The 18651-nt window shown below is 42.1% G+C and overlaps 2 protein-coding genes across 2 annotated transcripts in view; both read left to right on the forward strand.

The window, feature by feature from the left end:
* Positions 1 to 17464, forward strand: part of LOC132398128 (uncharacterized) — a 103029-nt gene extending 85565 nt beyond the window's left edge. Inside the window, exon 10 of the mRNA XM_059977193.1 lies at positions 17326 to 17464. Coding sequence (XP_059833176.1) covers positions 17326 to 17464 — 139 coding nt within the window. The remainder of the gene's footprint in view (positions 1 to 17325) is intronic.
* Positions 17465 to 17905: 441 nt separating this feature from the next.
* The window catches only part of LOC132393381 (uncharacterized), a 94490-nt gene continuing 93744 nt past the window's right edge, over positions 17906 to 18651 (forward strand). Inside the window, exon 1 of the mRNA XM_059968550.1 lies at positions 17906 to 18028. Within this exon, the coding sequence (XP_059824533.1) occupies positions 17977 to 18028 (52 nt within the window). The 5' untranslated portion in view covers positions 17906 to 17976. The remainder of the gene's footprint in view (positions 18029 to 18651) is intronic.

Consider the following 18651-nt stretch of genomic DNA (forward strand, 5'->3'; position numbering starts at 1 on the left):
ATGCCCCCTAGCATTTGATCACTCTGCTGAAGGAAATAGATCCTACTTCTCAGAACTTTACTCACCCCAGTTACATCTTCCTTCATCCTCCACTCTCCTATAACAAAATGACCCAAGCATTGCAACAACTTGCTAGATGAGCTCAGCAAGCTGAGCAGAACCGATCTGAACTGTCCGAGTTCCTCCGTGGATGCTGCCCGGCTGGAGAAACTCAGCATGCCAGGCAGCATCCATGGAGGAAATTGGACAGCTGATGTTTCAGGTTGACTTCCTGGCAACTGACTTAACATCCTTCCTTCAGAACTAGGAAAAGTTACAAATTGAGCATATTTTAAGTTATGCAGTAAAGGAAGGAATGGAGAGAACAGAAGTAATATGTGTGACAGGCTGGAGATGTTGGCTGGGATCGCTCGTTAATCACAGGAGTACTCAGTTGGGATAGAATGTAAATAGAAAGGGACAAAAGAGGAGAGGGGGTAAAAAGAGAAAGAAGTGCAGGAATATTCAGGATACTGTGATGAGAGCGTGCAGGAAATACCTGGCAAGTCAGCCAGATTCTATTTAGAGAGGAAAACTGAGATGACTATCTTTCATTGGAACTGGGATGGCAGAACTCACCAACTTCAGATCACCAGTGTTGAGTCCCAAGGGCTCTAATGTGTCTTGTCAGAAGATCAGCTGAGCAGATTTACTGAGACAACCTTAAGAATCTGGAATAGAGCAAGATCAGAGTGGGAATGGGATGGGGAGATTAAATGACAGACAAGTGGAAGGTCAGGGTCACCCTTGCAGATCGAATGGAGGCGTTACACAAAATAGTCACTCAAAATGAACTTGTTTTCTCCAATATACAGGCACTGTTGATGCCTTTTAATCACCGTTGACCTCTCCTGCCACCACTAAGGTCTGTGGACAGAGCCAGAAAAATAAGCAGCTATTATTAAATCAAACGGGAATTGTAGGAGATACAGAACCTCTGTAGAATACAATACTTACCAGCATGCACAGTGACCTAAGCAATGGCTTGGTTGCAGTCAAGGGGGTATCTAGATAGGTACTTGAGAGAGAGAGGGGCAAATGGTATCCTGAGTACGCAAAAACATTCAGATGGACCACAAATACCAGTCTGATTGAGCTTTCAAGTCATTCATTCACAACAAATAATCGCCATGTGGATTTTGCGATAACTAGAGGTGCTGTTTGCCACTGGGAATCAAATAATTTTGTCTGACAAATGTATCAGCTGGAATGATGTGATGTCTGTGATGGTGCAATCATAGCGAAATCAATAAATCCATCAAAACAAGAAATGACATTTCAAGCTTAGACTCTTCTCAACTCTCCAACTAGAGACCGGCTTCGCACTGTCTCCCAACACAGTCAGCGAGGAAATGGCTCCAATACCTTGAGTGACGTTTCTCCATGTGGAATCCACCTCTGTACATGTCAGCCCGATAGACAAGACAGGGATCATCACTAACCCCAATGCCCTCAGGCAACACTCCCCCCCTCCCCCACCTCCACACGCACACATACAGGAGCATCCCTGCACTGAGACTAGACCTCCATGAAATCTTACATTATCATCAGAATCTGTACTGGGGTTCCTGGAAATCTCCTCCTCACCCACAGGGCCTACATCAGAAAAGATCAGGAGAAGCAGCACTTCCCAGACTAGATGAGCCAAAGAACGACGAGAAAATAGGGAGCACTGTAGGTCAACATTCATTCAAAAGCAGTTACTGACCCCAAACACAATATCTGAACCAGGCAGGCCTAGCAATACCAACAGAAATTCAGCACCCAGACATTGAGGCACATTAAATATGCTCAGCATCTATTGCTTCAAAATAGGTAAACAATTCTGGCTACTCTTTAGGTGAGACAGGAGGCAGGTAAAATCATCGATTCAGGGTGGGAAAGGGACAAGATTACAGTAGTGATTAACACAGAGAGGAAAATGAGAAGGGACGGAACTTCAAATGCAAATCCCAGTCAAAATTCCCCCAGGCACTTTATGAGAAGACTGAGGTATTACTAAGGTCACAAAGATGTAGCTTGTGGGCAGGACGCGCAAGAGGGTAGTTACAATCTCTTAAAGAGGCAACACAGATAAAGCGTAATGACATGGATCGGGGCCTAGAATATAAAGATTGGGATGTTAAGTTATATCTTTCCATATCACTTGTGCGCTGTTCCGATTGTCACACTGTAGGAAAAGTGCACATGCTGGAGAGAATACAGAGGAGATTCTCCAGGATGTTGACACGAGGAAATTCTCCAGGACATTGTCTGTTTTGGAGAAATTAGCTGTTGGGAGAGATTTGATAGGCTGAGCTTGTTTTCTGTAGAGGGAAGAAAGCTAAGGAGTGAGTTGATAGAGGTATACAAAATGATAAGAGGCATAAATAGGGTAGATAGAATAACACAGACAGAGTGTTGGAGGATCTCAGCAGGTCAGGCAGTATCTACAAACATTCAACATTTCGGGCCAAGACACTTCATCAGGACTGGAAAGGAAGAGGGAAAGTGCCAGAATAAAAAGGCGAAGGGAGGGGAAGGAGGACAAGCTAGAAGGTAATAGGTGAAGCCAGGTGGGTAAAGAGCTGGAGAAGAAGGAATCTGAGAGGAGAGGAGAGTGGACCATAGGAGAAAGGGAAGGAGAGGTACTAGAGGGAGTGATTGGCAGGTGAGGAGAAGAGGTAGGAGGCCAGTGTGGGGAATAGAAGAAGAGGGAAGGGAAGGAGAAAAGAAAAACAGAGAAAAAAAGATTACCTGAAGGAGAAATTGATGTTCATGCCATCAGGTTGGAAGCTATCTCAACAGAACATAAGGTGCTGTTCCTCCACCCTGAGAGTGGCAGAAGAGGAGGCCAAGGACTGACATATTGGAAGGGGAATGGGGATTGGAATTAAAATGGTTGACCACTGGGAAATTCCACTTTTGGCAGATTGAGTGGAGGTGCTTGACAAAGCAGTCTGCCAATTTATGTCAAAGTTTTTAGTCAGAAACTTTTCCCCACGGTAGACATATCAAAACCAGGAGGGCATGGATTTGTGAAAGGAAAGGGGCATTAAATGGGATCTGAGGGGTAAGTTTCTTACACAGAGCATGGTGATGGTGCAGTGACACACAATTATTACATTTAAGTAGCAATTAGAAATAAACCCAAACTGGCAAGACATAGACCAGTGGTGGCACAAGTACATAAGTGGTCAAGAAGGTGATGAAGGCTTGCCTCATTGTGTTATAGACCGTAACTGGAGTATTCAGTCCAGTTCCAGTTGCCATACTACAGGAAGGATGTGATTCTGCTAGAAAGGGTGCAGAAGAGATTCAGAAGGATGTTGTCAGGCCTGGAGAGCTTGAATTAAAAGGAGAGACTAGATAGGCAGGGGCTGTTTTCACTGGAACGAAGGAAGCTGAGGAATGACTTTGCCGACACGTGAAAAATCACAAGGGGGCATAGATACGGTGAATAGTGTTTTTCAGGGTTGGGAAGTCCAAAACTAGAGGGCACAGGTTCAAGGTGAGAGGAAAACAATTTAAATGGGACCTGAGGGACTGGTTTTTCATGCAAAGAGGGGGGTTTATGGAAGGAGGTGCCAGAGGAAGTTGTAGAGGCAGGTACATTTCAGTGTTTTGAAGGTACTTGGACAGGTTCATGGATAGGAAAGGATGAGAGGGAGTAAGGCCAGTTGTAAGTCAGTGGTGTTGGCTCAAGAAGGCACCATGGTTGTCATGGAAGAGTTGGGCTGAAAAACTTGTGTCTGTTCTGTATAATTCTGTGATGTTGTGAACACAATCTTAATTCACCAATCCAACCTAATTCTCATAGAGCTCAGATTTATATAGCATAGAAATGGCCCCTTTGGCTCAAGTGCAATGTTTGCTTACACTATTCCCATGTGGCTACATTGGGCCCTAATCACTCTAATCCCTTCCATCCATAAATTGCCAGAAGTTTCTTTTAAACATTGTAATTGTACCCGCTTCTGGCATTTCTTTCAGCAGCTTGTTCCACACATCCACACCCGCTGTGTGAAAATGTTGCCATTCAGACCCCTTCTAAATCCTTCCTTTCTCCTACTAAACCTATCACCTCTAGTTTTAGAATCCCAAGTTTGGATAAAAAGATTATTCTATCAATGCCCCTCATAATGTTATAAACCTCTATAACGTCACCCCTCAGCCTCCCATATTCCAGTGAGAATGAAGCCAACCTATGCAATCTCTCTTTATAACCGCACTCCCGCATCAAATACAACACCTGGTGAATCTTGTTTCAACTTGTTCAGATGCTCCCACAACTGTCCCACATGTTTTGCACATTTCTCTCTGCCTCTCCTAAAAGCTGGCATGATTCCGGCATTGAGTACTGACTCTCAGGAGGCACCCAGCAGCTTAATGTTAGGAAAGGGTTTCTCGGGCTTTTCCTGCTCTTCCTTCTCTTTCGCTCTGGCCGTCAACTGATAAAAATGTGTCTCTCTGTCTCATCCCCCATAGTTTTAATAAAACATTTCTCATCTCCTCTGTTCAGTGTTTGGTCTGAAGGCACACAGTCAGCAATTCAGGAACAGCTTCTTCCCCTCTGCCATACAATTCCTAAATGGATATTGAACCCATGAACACAACCTCACTTTTATTTAATATATATTATTTCTATTTTTCACTATTTTTAGTCTATTCAATATACATTTATAAACTTACTCTGATTTATTTAGTTATTTTTCTTCTTTCTATATTATCACGTATTTCATTGAACTGCTGCTGCTAAGTTAATAAATTTCACGACATATGCTGGTGATATTAATAGTAATAATAATAAGTACTTTATTGATCATGAGTGGGAAATTATTTAATAAACCCGATACTGATTCTGGTGTGTCACCTCTCAAGTGTCAACTTCCTTCCCATAGTAAACACAAAACACTAAGTACACATGTCTGCAATAAGATCCTACTGTATACAGATTTACCATTACACACCTATTTTTATGCTCAAAAGACCTTGCCATTGAATCCAACACACAAAGAGGGGACTACTTGCTTTATTTCATTTTACAATGCACGATTTTCCTGCAGACACACTGACAGTCACATCCCCAGAACGACTGCTCTTCAGAAAAGCCGTAAGTACTTAATTGGCTGAGAAGCACTTCAACACTCTCCAAGGTCACAAAAGGACATTCTTGAAGAAGGGTCTTGGCCCGATACATTGATTGTTTACCCTTTTCCATAGATGCTGCCTGATCTGATGAGTTCCTCCAGTATTTTGTGTGTGTTGCAAAAGGCTAGTCTTTCCGCCTAACCCATTTGCTTACTTTACCATCTTTATCAGCTGGGAGTGTTGCATTAATGAGCTGAACCTCCAAACACCTCTGCTTTCCTCCCATGTTATTGCCTTAATTTTGTTTAGCCAGAATATATAATACCACATTTTGAATTCTATTGGGGAATGTTTTTTTCTCATTGCATAAAACTTCCACAAAACTTCTCTTGATCTCTGGAATTATCGGCCTGGATTTTGGAGCAAAATATCAGCAGCCAGGATTCTGTCCCTGAACCCATAAATACCACCTCACTATGTTGCCCTTTTAGTGTATTACTTATCTTAAAAATATTTCTTATTGGAACGGAGTAATTTTTTATGTATTGCACTGTACTGCTGCCAAAAACAACAAATTTCATGGCCTATGCCAGTGATAACAAATCCAATTCTGATTCTGTACAATTAGAATGTCTATTCAGACAGAGATCCCACGTACTGAAGCCCACCCTGTTCAGCATACACACCAGGAGTCCACCCTGTTCAGCATACACACCAGGAGCCCACCCTGTTCAGCATACACACCAGGAGTCCAGTGACAGTAACCCCGAGCACAGAGAGATACTGCCCAGGATCTGTGACTCCACTGGTTTCAGTGAGGGCTGTAGGGTCACAGAGGGGAAGTTAGGTTCCACTTTTTTAAAAAAGTATCTGTTGTTGGCTTATTTATTTTTCTGGATGTCGCTGCACTACTGAAGGTGCGAAGGCACTGGGCAGAGTGATTCAAGTGTTCTTCACTTCCGAGGCGGCCACCAAAACTCAGCAGACAGGTTACATGATGCAGACGATGCTAGTTATATACACACTCAGAGGCTGAGCACTGGGTACATGACTCATTCACCAGGCCTTTACCTTCATAATCCACGGGTAAAGGACCTCTACCCAGCTGTCTCCAGTACACAATATTGCCCTCCAACATTAAAAGTTCAGTGACAGTCTCTGGAAAACATTGTCTCCTCTCAAGACTTTGCCTCATTAACACCTTTAATAAATATTAATGAAGCACAATTTGGCTTTTAACAAATAATCATAGAACATAGAAATCTACAGCACAATACAGGCCCTTCAGCCCACAATGTTGTGCCGACCATGTAACCTACTCTAGAAACTGCCTAGAATTTCCCTACCGCATAGCCCTCTATTTTTCTAAGCTCCACGTACCTGTCTAAAATTCTCTTAAAAGACCCTATTGTATCACAATATATAATGCTACAATTATTTCATTAACCTATACTATTCTAAGTAACTATTAATTTCCATCTCTATTTTCAACAAGGTTAACCCTGCAGCAGTTGAGTATATTTGCTATGTCTTCTTTTGAGCAAGGGTCCTGTCTTACAGCCCTCTGGAAATGTCCTGTCTCTACAGAGAACCCCAAGTGTTGTGGATAGTGCAGAAGGCTGTTGAAGGCTACAATGGGACATTGATAACATATGCAGAGCTAGGCTGAGAAATGGCAGATGGAGTTCAATCCAGAAAAGTATGAAGTGATTTACTTAAGAAAGTCAAATGAAAGCGGAGTACAGGGCTAACGGCAGAACTCTTAGTAGTGTGGAGCAACAGAGAGACCTTGGGGCCCAGATCCCTCAAAGTTGTTGTGCAAGTTGATAGGATGGTTAAGAATGTGTCTGGTGTGTTGGTCTTCATTAGTCAGGGATTAAGTTCAAGAGCCACCAGAATGGTGCAGCACTATAAAACTCTGGTTGGCATTGTACTCAGTTCTGATCACCTCATTCCAGAGGGCAAGTGGCCTCGAGGCCAAGAAGCTTAGAGATGGGGCGCAAGCTCATGACCTATTTCATTTCTTGCCGATTAAAGCATCAAGGAGGATTGAAAACATAGAGGTGGGTGCAGAAGGTGAGTAGCTGTTCAGCGCCATCTATCAACATCTTGCTCGATGCTCACGTAGGAAGGTCCCTGCGTTCAAATGCTCTCTCTTTCTCTCTCATTGCTGTTAGACAAAGGTACCGGAGTGCCAGATTGAACTAGACACAGTGTAAGAATGAACTAGAACTGAATTGAAACTGAATATGCCTGGATCCTTTTGATGACTTTTGTGGTTTGGTGTGTTATACTCTGTGTTTTCCCCTTGTTTACTTTTGCTGTTTGTTCAATTTGTTTCTCTTTGTGTGTGGGGTGAGGGTGGTCTGATGTGTTGCTCTATGCTTTCGTGGCAGTCTGTGGGAAAAGGTAGGGTTGTATACTGTATACATACTTTGATAATAAATGTACTTTGAACTCTGAACCTCATTATAGGAAGGATGTGGGAGCTTTAGACAGGGTGCTGAGGGGACTTCCCAGGATGCTGCCTGGATTAGAGAGCATGGTTTACGAGGAAAGGCTGAGCAAGCTAGGGCTTTTCTCTTCGGCACAAAAGAGGATGTTAATAGGAGTATAAGATGATAAGAGACACAATGTGACTTCTGCCATCAAAGAGAGGGTGGCAAATGCTTATTAATCTCAGCTGATCTATCTGGAAGAGGTACAAATGGACGGATGAACAGAGATAGAACTGAGAACAGAAACAAATAAGCAATCAACACTGAAACGGTGAAACAGAGAAGTCAGCTGGAAATCTTAAACAAAAGAGAATGCTGTTAATACTTGAAATGCTGGACAGTCCTGATGCAGTCTTGACCCACTGAGTTTCTCCAGCAGTTTGTCCTTTGCTCCAGGTTCCAGCATCTGCAATCTCTTGAGTTCCTGTTGGAAATACTTAGCTGATCAGGCAGTGTGAATGTTACAGGTGAATGATCTAACTTCACAAATGGTGAAAAGGATTTGAAGAAGGGTCTTTGGCCCAGGTGTTAACTGTTTCTCTTTTCACAGATTGGGTATTGTAACAGACTCTTAGAGAGGCACATGGAGCTGAGAAGAATAGAGGGCTATGCGGTAGGGAAATTCTAGGCAGTTTCTTGAGCAGGTTACATGGTTGGCACAACATTGTGGGCAGAAGGACCAGTAACGTGATGTAGATTTCTCTGTTCTAGGTTCTAAATGTCGTCTGACTTTCTGGGTGTATCCAGCATTTTTCGTTTTTATTCCCAATTTCTAGCCTCGGCAGACTTTTTTTATTTTCAAACTGTGGCAAGATTGTGACCCACCTTCTCTTTCTTCAACTAACTTATTGTGCCAACCTTTGATTCCAGTTTGTCTGGCAAGTCCATACAGAATCCACTAATACTAGCAGTGTGTAATTTTAATCTAGGTTTCTCATTGTTTCTTCCACCTCTACTGTGATCATTTCCCCAGTATTCCTCCACAATTGCTCATCCTCATTTGCTAGAACCAGATCCTCAAAGGGTAGAAATGTGTCCTGATATTGTTCAATGTCTCTGTCATAACCCTCTTACATGAAGACTATCCCCACCAATACCAGGTTGGCTAAAGTCTTTGATATAGCTCATTATAGCTCTTTGGCCTGTGTAATTATTCCAGCAAATTGTTACTTCTGTATTTTTCTAGGTTGAAGTCAGAAACTTTACCTTATGGTATACCCAAGGTGAGAGATGGGACTTATACACCTCAGTAGAAAAGGTTCCCCATGGTAGGCTCATCCAGCATGTCATAAGGCATAAGATCCTTGAAAATGTGCCTGTATGGATTCAGAATTGGCTTGCTCATGGAAGGCAGAAGATGGTTGCAAATGGAACGTATTCTGTCTGGAGGTCAGTAATTAGGGACTTTTCTGGATTGAACTCTATCTGCCACTGCTTTGCCCAATTCTGCATCTTTTGTAACCTACCACTATCTTCTACACTATCCATAATACCACCAACCTTCACGTCATCTGCAGACTTACTAACCCCACTCTTCCCTTCCTCTGTCAAGTCATTCATAAGAATTTCAAAGTGCAGGAGTAATTTATAATCCACTAAATTTAGGGATATTGCCCATTTATCTACAGTCACTTCCATTATGACCATAGGATGCAGGTTATGTCTAAGGTCATACCCAGTATATTTGTTCTATGTTTTTTTACCCTTTCTGCCCCTAATTTATCTAATATTATTGGGATTTTTAAGCATCTTCTACCACAAAGACTAATCAACAATAATTACATCTTCAGCTATTTCTCTATTCCCTATTATCAATTACCCAGTTTTACTCATGAAGCACCCTAAGGTTACCTAAGATGCTCTGTCTTATTGACCAACAGAAACTCTTACATAACATTATTTTTACATGTTTTCTCCCTCTTTATCTCCCACATTAATTTCTTCAGGCATCATTTCTAAATATTCCCCATCTTCTGATCTTCTTCTAACCTTCACAACATTCAAATTGATCTCATCCTTTAGTGAACCAAGAAGGAACCATTTTCTCATCAATGCAATATACTGCTTAGAACTGTAAAAATACCTGCTCAAATGAATGGTCCTGCTGACTTACCTTATCTATTTTACACAGTCCATTTCAGACAACTCTGCTCTCTCATCATCGTAATTGCCTTTATTTAAGTTTTTGGCTACCCAAGATTTTAATCCTCAATCTAAATTTGAAGTTTCACTTTGCTGTGATCATGCAGATTAATTAAAAGTGTACCAGACCCTTTAACTCATTAGAGACCCATTAACAACCACACACAGTATCAGCAATCAGATTCCATGGAGAGAATGAAGAAAAGATGCACCAGAATGATTCAACAAAAGTTATATGATAAAACTATAAGTAAAGTGAAACTTTTTCCATCCTTCAACTACAGACTCATCAAATCAAGTCATTAGAAAGAGGTGACATAGGGTCGGAAGATGTTGAATCATTGTAGGTAGAGCTAAGGAACTGCAAGGGTAAAAAGACTCTGATGGGAGTTATATATAGACCCAAACAGTAGTAAAGATGTGATCCACAAATTACAATGGGAGATACAAAATGCATGCCAAAAGTACAATGTTACAATAGTCATGGGGATTTCAATATGCAGGGAGATTGAGAAAATGAGTATGGTGCTGGATCCCAAGAGGGAGAGTTTCTAGAATGCCTATGTGATGGCTTTTTAGAGCAGCATGTAGTTGAGCCCAGAACCAGAATTGATTAGAGAGCTTAAGGTAAAGGAACCCTTAATGATCATAAGATGATAGAGTTCACCCTGAAATCTGAGAAGGAGAAGCTAATGTCAGATATATCAGTATTACAGTGGAGTAAAGTGAATTACAGAGGCATGAGAGTGGAGCTGGCCAAAATTGATTGGAAAAGAATTCTGGCAAGGATGATGGCAGAGTAGCAATGTCTGAAATTTCTGGAATCAATTCAGAAGGTGCAGGATACATCCAAAGAGGAAGAAGTATTCTAAAGCAGGATGACACAACCATGGCTGACAAGAGAACTCAAAGTCAACATAAAAACCAAAGAGAGGGCAGATAATACAGCAAAAATTAGTGGGAAGTTAGAAGATTGGGAAGCTTTTAAAAACCAACAGAAGGCAACTAAATTGTCATAAAAAAAAGGAAAAGATAGAATACCAAGGTAAGTTAGCAATAATATTAAAGCAGATACCAAATTTTTCTTCAGATACATAAAGTGTAAAGGAGAGGTGAGAGTAGATATCGGACCACTGAAAAACTATGCTGGAGATATAGTAATGATGAACAAGGAAATGACTGACAAATTGAGTAAGTATTTTGCATCAGTCTTCACTTGTGGAAGACACTAGCAGTATCCCAGGAATTCGAGAGTGTCAGGGGCAGAAGTGTGTGAAGTTGCCATTACTAGGTAAAAGGTTCTTGAGAAACTGAAAGGTCTTAAGTAGATAAGTCAGCTAGACCAGATGGTCTACATCCCAGGGTTCTGAAGGAGATGGCTGAAGAGATTGTGGAGGCATAGTAATGATCTTTCAAGGATCAGGCATAGTTTCAGAGGACTGGAAGGGAGAGAGATAGAAGAAAGGAAATTATAGGCCAGTTAGATATAGACCTGACCTCAGTGGTTGGAAAGATGTTGGAGTTGATTATTAAGGATGTGGTTTCAGGGTACTTGAAGGCAAATGATAAAATAGGCTGTAGAAAAAACAAACAAGAAAAAATCTGCTGAAGGGCCTCAGCCCGAAACATTGACAGTACTCTTTTCCATAAATGCTGCCTGGCCTGCTGAGTTCCTCCAGCGTTTTGTGTGTGTTGCGTAGAAATAACAAGCAGGATAGACAAAAGAGAATTGGTGGATGTTGTGTACTTGGATTTTCAGAAGGCCTTTGACAAAGTGCCATACATGAGTCTGCTTAACAAGTTAAGAACCCATGGTATTAGAGGAAAGATACTAGCATGGACAGAACATTGGCTGATTGGCAGGAGGCAAAGATGGGAAATAAAGGGAGCTTTTTCTAGTGGTGTTCAACAGAGTCTGTGTTGGGACCATTTCTATTTGCATTTTATATCAATGATTTGGATGATGGAATTGATGGCTTTGTTGCAAAGTTTGCTGATGATATGAAGATAGGTTGAGGGGCAGGTAGTTTTGAGGAAGTAGAGAGGATACAGAAGGACTTAGACAGATAAGAGGAATGGGCAAAGAAGTGGCAGATGGAATATCGTGTTGGGAAGTGTATGGTCATGCACCTTGGTAGAAGAAATGAAAATGTAGACTATTTTCTAAATGGAGAGAAAATTCAAAAATCGAGGGTGCAAAGGGACTTGGGAGTCCTTGTGCAAATTCCCTAAAGGCATATGCGATGTTAGCATTCATTGTGAAAGGACTAGAATATAAAATCAAGGATGTTATGTTATGGTTATAAGATATTAGTGAGGCCTCACTTGGAGTATTGTGAGGTGTTTTGGTCCCTTTATCTAACAAAGGATGTGCCGACATTGGAGAGAGTTCCAAGGAGGTTCACGAAAATGATTCCATGATTGATTATCATATGAGGAGCGTTTGATGGCCCTGGGCCTCGATACACTGGAATTCACTGGAATTCAGGGGTGGATCTCATTGAAACCTATAGAATGTTGAATAGAGTGGATGTGGAGAGGATGTTTCCTCTGGTGGAGGAGTCTAAGAGCAGAGGACACAGTCTCAGGATAGAGGGATGTCCATTTTGAACAGAGATGAGGAGGAATTTCTTTAGCCAGGGAGTTATGAATCTGTGGAATTCTTTGCTGTGGAGTCAGGGCATGAAAGTTTATGGGGAGAAGGCAGGAGACTGGGGCTGAGAGGGAAAATGGATCAGCCATGATGAAATGGCAGAGCAGGCCGAGCGGCCTAATTCTGCTCCTATGTCTTTTGGTCTTAAAAACCTTAGGTCAGGCCACACCTTGTAAGTTTATACTTATCTACAGCCATGGTCTCTTTTCTTTGTTCAGTCATAATCCAGAGCTACAAAGTGACAGCCAAGTGGGAACTACAGATTCTTACCCAGAAACAATGTACATGTTAATAGCTATACCCTGCCACAAAAGACCATTAACAGTTAAACCCTAGACAGTATTCCTGTACAGTTGTACTTTGTAACATTTAACTACTTGTATCCTTGAAGAACAGATTTGACATTTGTGTTCCGTAAGTGTGGATCCAGTAACAGTTGCATCCGGGAATAACCGATGTACAGTACTCAAAGTGTTGCTTCTTGCTGGAACCTTTGAAATTGCTCCTAATAAATTGCCATTTCTTAGAGTTGTTACAACACAGCAGGAAGCCATCAAGTTTATATCAGTTCCTGGATGAGGAATCCCACCAGTCCCATTCTCCTGCTCTTCGCCCACAGCCCTGCAAATTATTGCTCCTCACGTGCCTAGCTAACTCCCTTCTGAAAGACCTGAGCGAGTGTCCTGGTGGGCACTGAGTACCAGATCGTCAGTGTGCTAAGGGAAAAGATTTCACTCATATTCCCCTTGCACGAGTCGTAATATCTGTGCCCTTCTTCAACTATCCACTAATGGAAAGGGCATATTGATGGAGTTGGGAGGGCAGGGAGGTAGTGGAAGCAGATACAATTACAATGCTTAAAAGGCATTTGGACAGGACAAGGTTAGAGAGACATGAGCCTGATGTAGGCAAGTGAGGTTAGTGTACGTGGGCATCTTTGTCAGCATGGAGAGGGGTGGCCATCGGGTCCTGGCTCTGTGCTCTGTGTTCCCATGATGGGATTGTTTCCATAATGTACAACTCTATCATGCCAAGTAAAAACACTTTTTCCAATCTAACTTTAGAGGTGAAATCCCTCATCCCTGGAATCTTTCTGGTCGATCTTTTCTGCACCTTATCTGTGACCTTCTCAACCTTCAAGTGTCATGATTAAGAATAATAATAGCATTATGTGACAATGCACCGCAGGAACAGGTTGATGATGGCAGTGCCAACCCCAATGCCAAGTGAAACTGCACCCCTGCCTGCGTTTGGTCTATTTCTCTCCATCCGTAATTGTTCATGGACCTATATATGAACAGGCTGGAAGTGGAGGGACATAGACCTTGTGTCTTATATGTAACTGGTATCTCCTGGACCTCTCCAGCAGGATATACAACCTTCTGTGTAAAACTAAAACTTTTCTCATAAATTAACTTTAAACCTGAAACCTCTGCCCTCTAGTATTTGACCCTGGGGAAAAAAGACTCTGACTATTGATCTCTCATACTTTTAGATATTTCCATTATATTATATATATCCATTATCTTTTATAATAATTATAACAGGGTTGAAAAGCATATAGATAAGGTGGAGAATATAGATAAATTGGAACCAGTTAGGTGGGATCAACAACAACCTTGCATTTGGGGTTAGCAAGACCAAAGAATTGATTATGGACTTCAGGAAGGGTAAATCGGGAAAGCACATACCAGTCCTCATTGAGGGGTTAACAGTGAAAAGGGTGAGTTTCAAGTTCCTGGGCATCAACATCTGAGAGGATAGATTCTGCTCCAAACATACTGATGTAATCACAAAGAAGGCACACCAGCAGCTATCATAAACACAAGAGATTCTGTAGGTGTTGGGAATCCAGAGTAACACATACAAAAAGCTGGAGGATCTCAGCAGGTCAGGTAGCATCTATGGAAAGGAATAAGCAGTTGACATTTTGGGGCGGGACCCTTCATCAGGGTCTCAGCCCGAAATGTTGACTTTATTCATTTCTATAGATGTTGCCTGACCTGCTGAGTTCCTCCAGCATTTTGTATGTGTTGCACCAGCAGATATCATTCATTAGGGGTTTGAGGAGATTCGGCAAATCACCAAAAGGCTCTAGCAAACTTCTACAGATATGCAATAGAGAGCATTCTGACTGGCTACATCACCAGCTGTTATGGAAGCTCCAATCTGCCGAATCAAAAGTGGCTGCAGGGGTTTGTAGATTCAGTTAGCTCCATCACAGACACAAGAGCACTACTCCACTCCCCACCATAGAGGATATCTTCAAGAAGATGCTTCAATTATACATCCATTATTATAGACCCCCACCACCCAGGACATGTTCTCTTCTCATTACTACCATCAAGGAGGATGTACAAGAGCTTGAAGAAACACACACAACATTTTAGGAACAGCTTCTTTCCCTCCACCCCCATCAGATTTCTGAATGGTCCATGAACTTATGAACACTACCTCATTATTCCTCTTTGGCACTGTTTATTTATTTTACTTTTTTAATTTTATGTCTTACAGCAAACAACAACAAATTTCACACCATATCAGTGCTAAAACAAACCCTGATTCTGTTTCTGATTGCTTTTTCTCACCTGCCCACTGACTGTACCAGGAGCAACTGACAGCAGCCAATTAACCTCCCAGTAAACTCCACATTGACCAGAGGTCAGAGTCAAATCTGGATCACAAGGGCTTTGAGCAGCAGCTCCCGGGGCTGCAGCACTGTCCCACCACTCTCAGTGCTATCCCCAGAATACTGCTCCTACGTTTTGAGCAGTTGTGGAAGTTATCAAGGATAAACACCACTGTAGTCTCCATCACAGACAAAGCTCTCCTTACCATTGAGTACATTTACATGGAGTACAGCCACAAGAAAGCAGCTTGATTAGCCTCTTTGAAAAAGGTCGCAGAAGTAACCTGAAACGACAAACATTTCAAAGCGATTTCAATCAACTCCATCTGTTGAAGGTGCCGGACATCAAATATATTAGCCTTTTGTTTTCCATTCATATTTCCAGTACTTGCATATTTTTTCATCATCCAATGTAACGTGTCGAGTTACAGGTCATTTATTAGAACTGAGATATTTTAGAAATAAATCCTAAGTCGCTGAGAAGTGGAGAATTAAAGACAGCACTGCCATACTGTCCACCCTGATGAGCTGTCTCTTAGCAGTGGCATTGTGCCCACCTGTTGGTGGTGGGGGTCGAGGATAATTGTATGGCCCCAAAGACATTCACAATTATCTACACATGTACCATGGAGAGCATACTTACTGATTGCCTTACTGTCTGCTATGGAAGGACAACAACACAGGATCAGCAAAAGCTGCAGGAAATTTCATCCTGGTACTCACCTCTCCAGCATCCAGGCCACCTTCAAAGAGTGACGCCTCAAACAGGCCGCATCCATGACTCAGCTGAGATTTCAAAGCAGATCAGTTTAATCCCGCACTGTATGGACGACAGGGTTCTTCTTCCTGGTATCGTATGGAATGGTATGGAACCTAATTCTAGCAGCAGAGCTCCAGGAAACATGGTCAAGTATTCTTTTGTGTTCGGAGACAGCATAGAATATTGAACAGTATAGCTCAGAAATCGGCCCATAGGTCTACGATGCCGAGATAAGTAACTTAGTAATTAAACCCCAAGTTAACTATTCCCTTATGCCTAAAGATGTCAAACTCCTCCATTTCCTGCACATACACGTCCTGTTTAAGTGTCTTTTCAACCTATCTATCGTATTTGCCTTTACTAACGTGAGTGACAGCATGCTGCAGCCATCTGTGACTCTTCATGAAAAAATGTTTACACACACAAACACACACACACACACACACACACACACACACACACACACACCCCTCGCCTAAAATACGTGGCCTCTATTGTTAGATAGATATTTCATCTAGACCTCTCGTAATATTATAAACCTCTGAAAGAGATCCTCTCAGCATGTGCCGCTCGACAGAAACAGCCCAAGTTTATCCAATCTCTCCTTGCTGCACATGCCCTCTAATCCGGGAAGTATGCTCCAAATGCAGCCCAACCAGAGCTTTATAAATCTGCAGCATAACTTCCTGATTCTTGAATTCATTGTCTCGACTAATAAAGTCAAGCTTGTCGAACGCGTTCTAGGCCACCCAATCAAAACATGCAGTCATTTCCAGGGATATATAAATTTGGACTTAAGATTGCTACGTTCATCAACAGTGTTAGTGAGGTCAGCTGAGAATATCATTGGGGTCTCTCTTCCCGCCATTACAGGCATTTACGCTACACGCTGCATCCGCAAAGCAAACAGCAATATGAAGGACCCAACGCACCCGTCATACAAAGTGTTCTCCCACCTGCTATCTGGAAAAAGGCACCAAAGCATTTGGGCTGTCTCGGCCAGACTATGTAACAATTTCTTCCCCCAAGCTATCAGACTCCTCAATACCCAAAGCCTGGACTGACACCAACTTACTGCCCTCTACTGTGCCTATTGTCTTCTTTATTATTAATTGTAATGCCTACACTGTTTTGTGCACTTTATCAGTCCTACGTAGGTCTGTTGTCTAGTGTAGTTATTTTCCGTGTTGTTTTTACTTAGGTCAGTGTAGTTTTTGTATTGTTTCATGTAGCACCATATTCCTGAAAAACGTTGTCTCGTTTTTACTGTACCAGCATGGTCGAAATGACAATAAAAAGTGACTTGACTTGACTTAAATGCATTGCCATTAACTCTGTGCTTTCCCTTGAATTTATTAAGATCTCCAAAATTGCACTAGGCCTGCATCCATCCATGTGCACGGGTAGAAATGTTGAATGCAGCAGATTGAAAACATATGGAGAAGTGTGAAGGGAAGTGTATGGCTCCTGAGTCCTGTCTTCTGACCCAAGCACATTCACCAGCTTCTAACACCTGCATGTGGCTTACTTTCAGCAGTCTCATATTTTCAGGTCGTGTTGAAGTGCTCGGCAATGCTTTCGGCTTTCAGACCGCATTTGTCACTGGGAAGCTGCGAGTCACCTCCAGCTTGTCTACCACGAGCAAATGCAGAGGAGAGCTCATCGAAAAGTAAAATCTTCCCTCAGCGTTAGACGGGATTGATGGTGTTCGTAAAAGCAGAGTTCACAGGATTAAAATAATTGTCCCGTCTTTCAAGACTGGAGAAGTATCTGTGGCTTCGGAAATTCCAGCGAAGAGACCATATACCTGGTCACTAATTATATTCAAGCAGAGTGAGGTATCATGCAGATCAGGAAATAAACTGCCACTGAAATGAAAGGCAACTCAAGCAAAATATTTAAATGATTGTAGTGAACAGTGGGCTTAAGCGAAGGGCCGAATGGACTTCTGCTTTTTTTAAAAAAATGTTTATTTTCTCCTCTCCTCTTTGCACTAGACAGAGTAAATTCTAATTTCGGAAACACCTCCAAGTTGCGAGGGAGGTAGCAAACAAGTTCCAAGAAATTATCACGTGACCAAACCTGTGAGAATGAAACGAATCCTTCTTGTTTTCTTAAGTACTGCCTCGCTCGCCCAGCGATTACAAAGGGTTTCGCTGCATTTAACTCGCGTTCGGCACGAAGAATGAACAGTTTCATCTTTATTATCTGCCTTTCCTTCATCTTTTTCCTCCCTGGTAAGTTACAAGGTTAACCAACTTTAATCTGATATTATTCAAAATCTATCATCTAAGTCTTTTGGGGCTGCATGTAGCATCTGTTCCTCTTTACCTCAAACTCACCGTGACGTCTCAGAACACCACGATGAATCAATGATCCCTGTCCTTTGCGTTTTTAGCGGATTCGGTGAACGAGTGTTACAACTATTGAATTGTATCCTGACATTAATTATAAACCACCAATCACTCTACTGTTAACTAACCACGAATAGAAGTGAATAGAAGTGAACACTGCAGACTTGCTCAGCTGGCCGTTTGCTCTGTATTCGCCGAAATTTTACAAAACAGAGGCACTCGTGGTAACGATTCTGCAGTTCAAAGAGGCAAACCTTCTGTGTGGCAATATCCTTCGTCGTTTTCATTGCGTGATAACCAGCAGTTGAAACGAGTAAAAAGCGGGAAAAACCCGGACAGTTTCAGAGCCACAACGATACTGCCTTTTGTGATTTGCGCACAATCACGGAGCTCTGGTTAGCGTCGGGACAAGTGTGACACGGACTAGAATGCAGGGCCTCACTTTGGAGGACGCAGCACATTGCGGAATCCGCTATGAGTCCGGGCGATGTTAAACTATCCACAAT

This window comes from Hypanus sabinus, chromosome 1, assembly GCF_030144855.1.
Source record: "Hypanus sabinus isolate sHypSab1 chromosome 1, sHypSab1.hap1, whole genome shotgun sequence".
NCBI classification, from domain to species: Eukaryota; Metazoa; Chordata; class Chondrichthyes; order Myliobatiformes; family Dasyatidae; genus Hypanus; species Hypanus sabinus.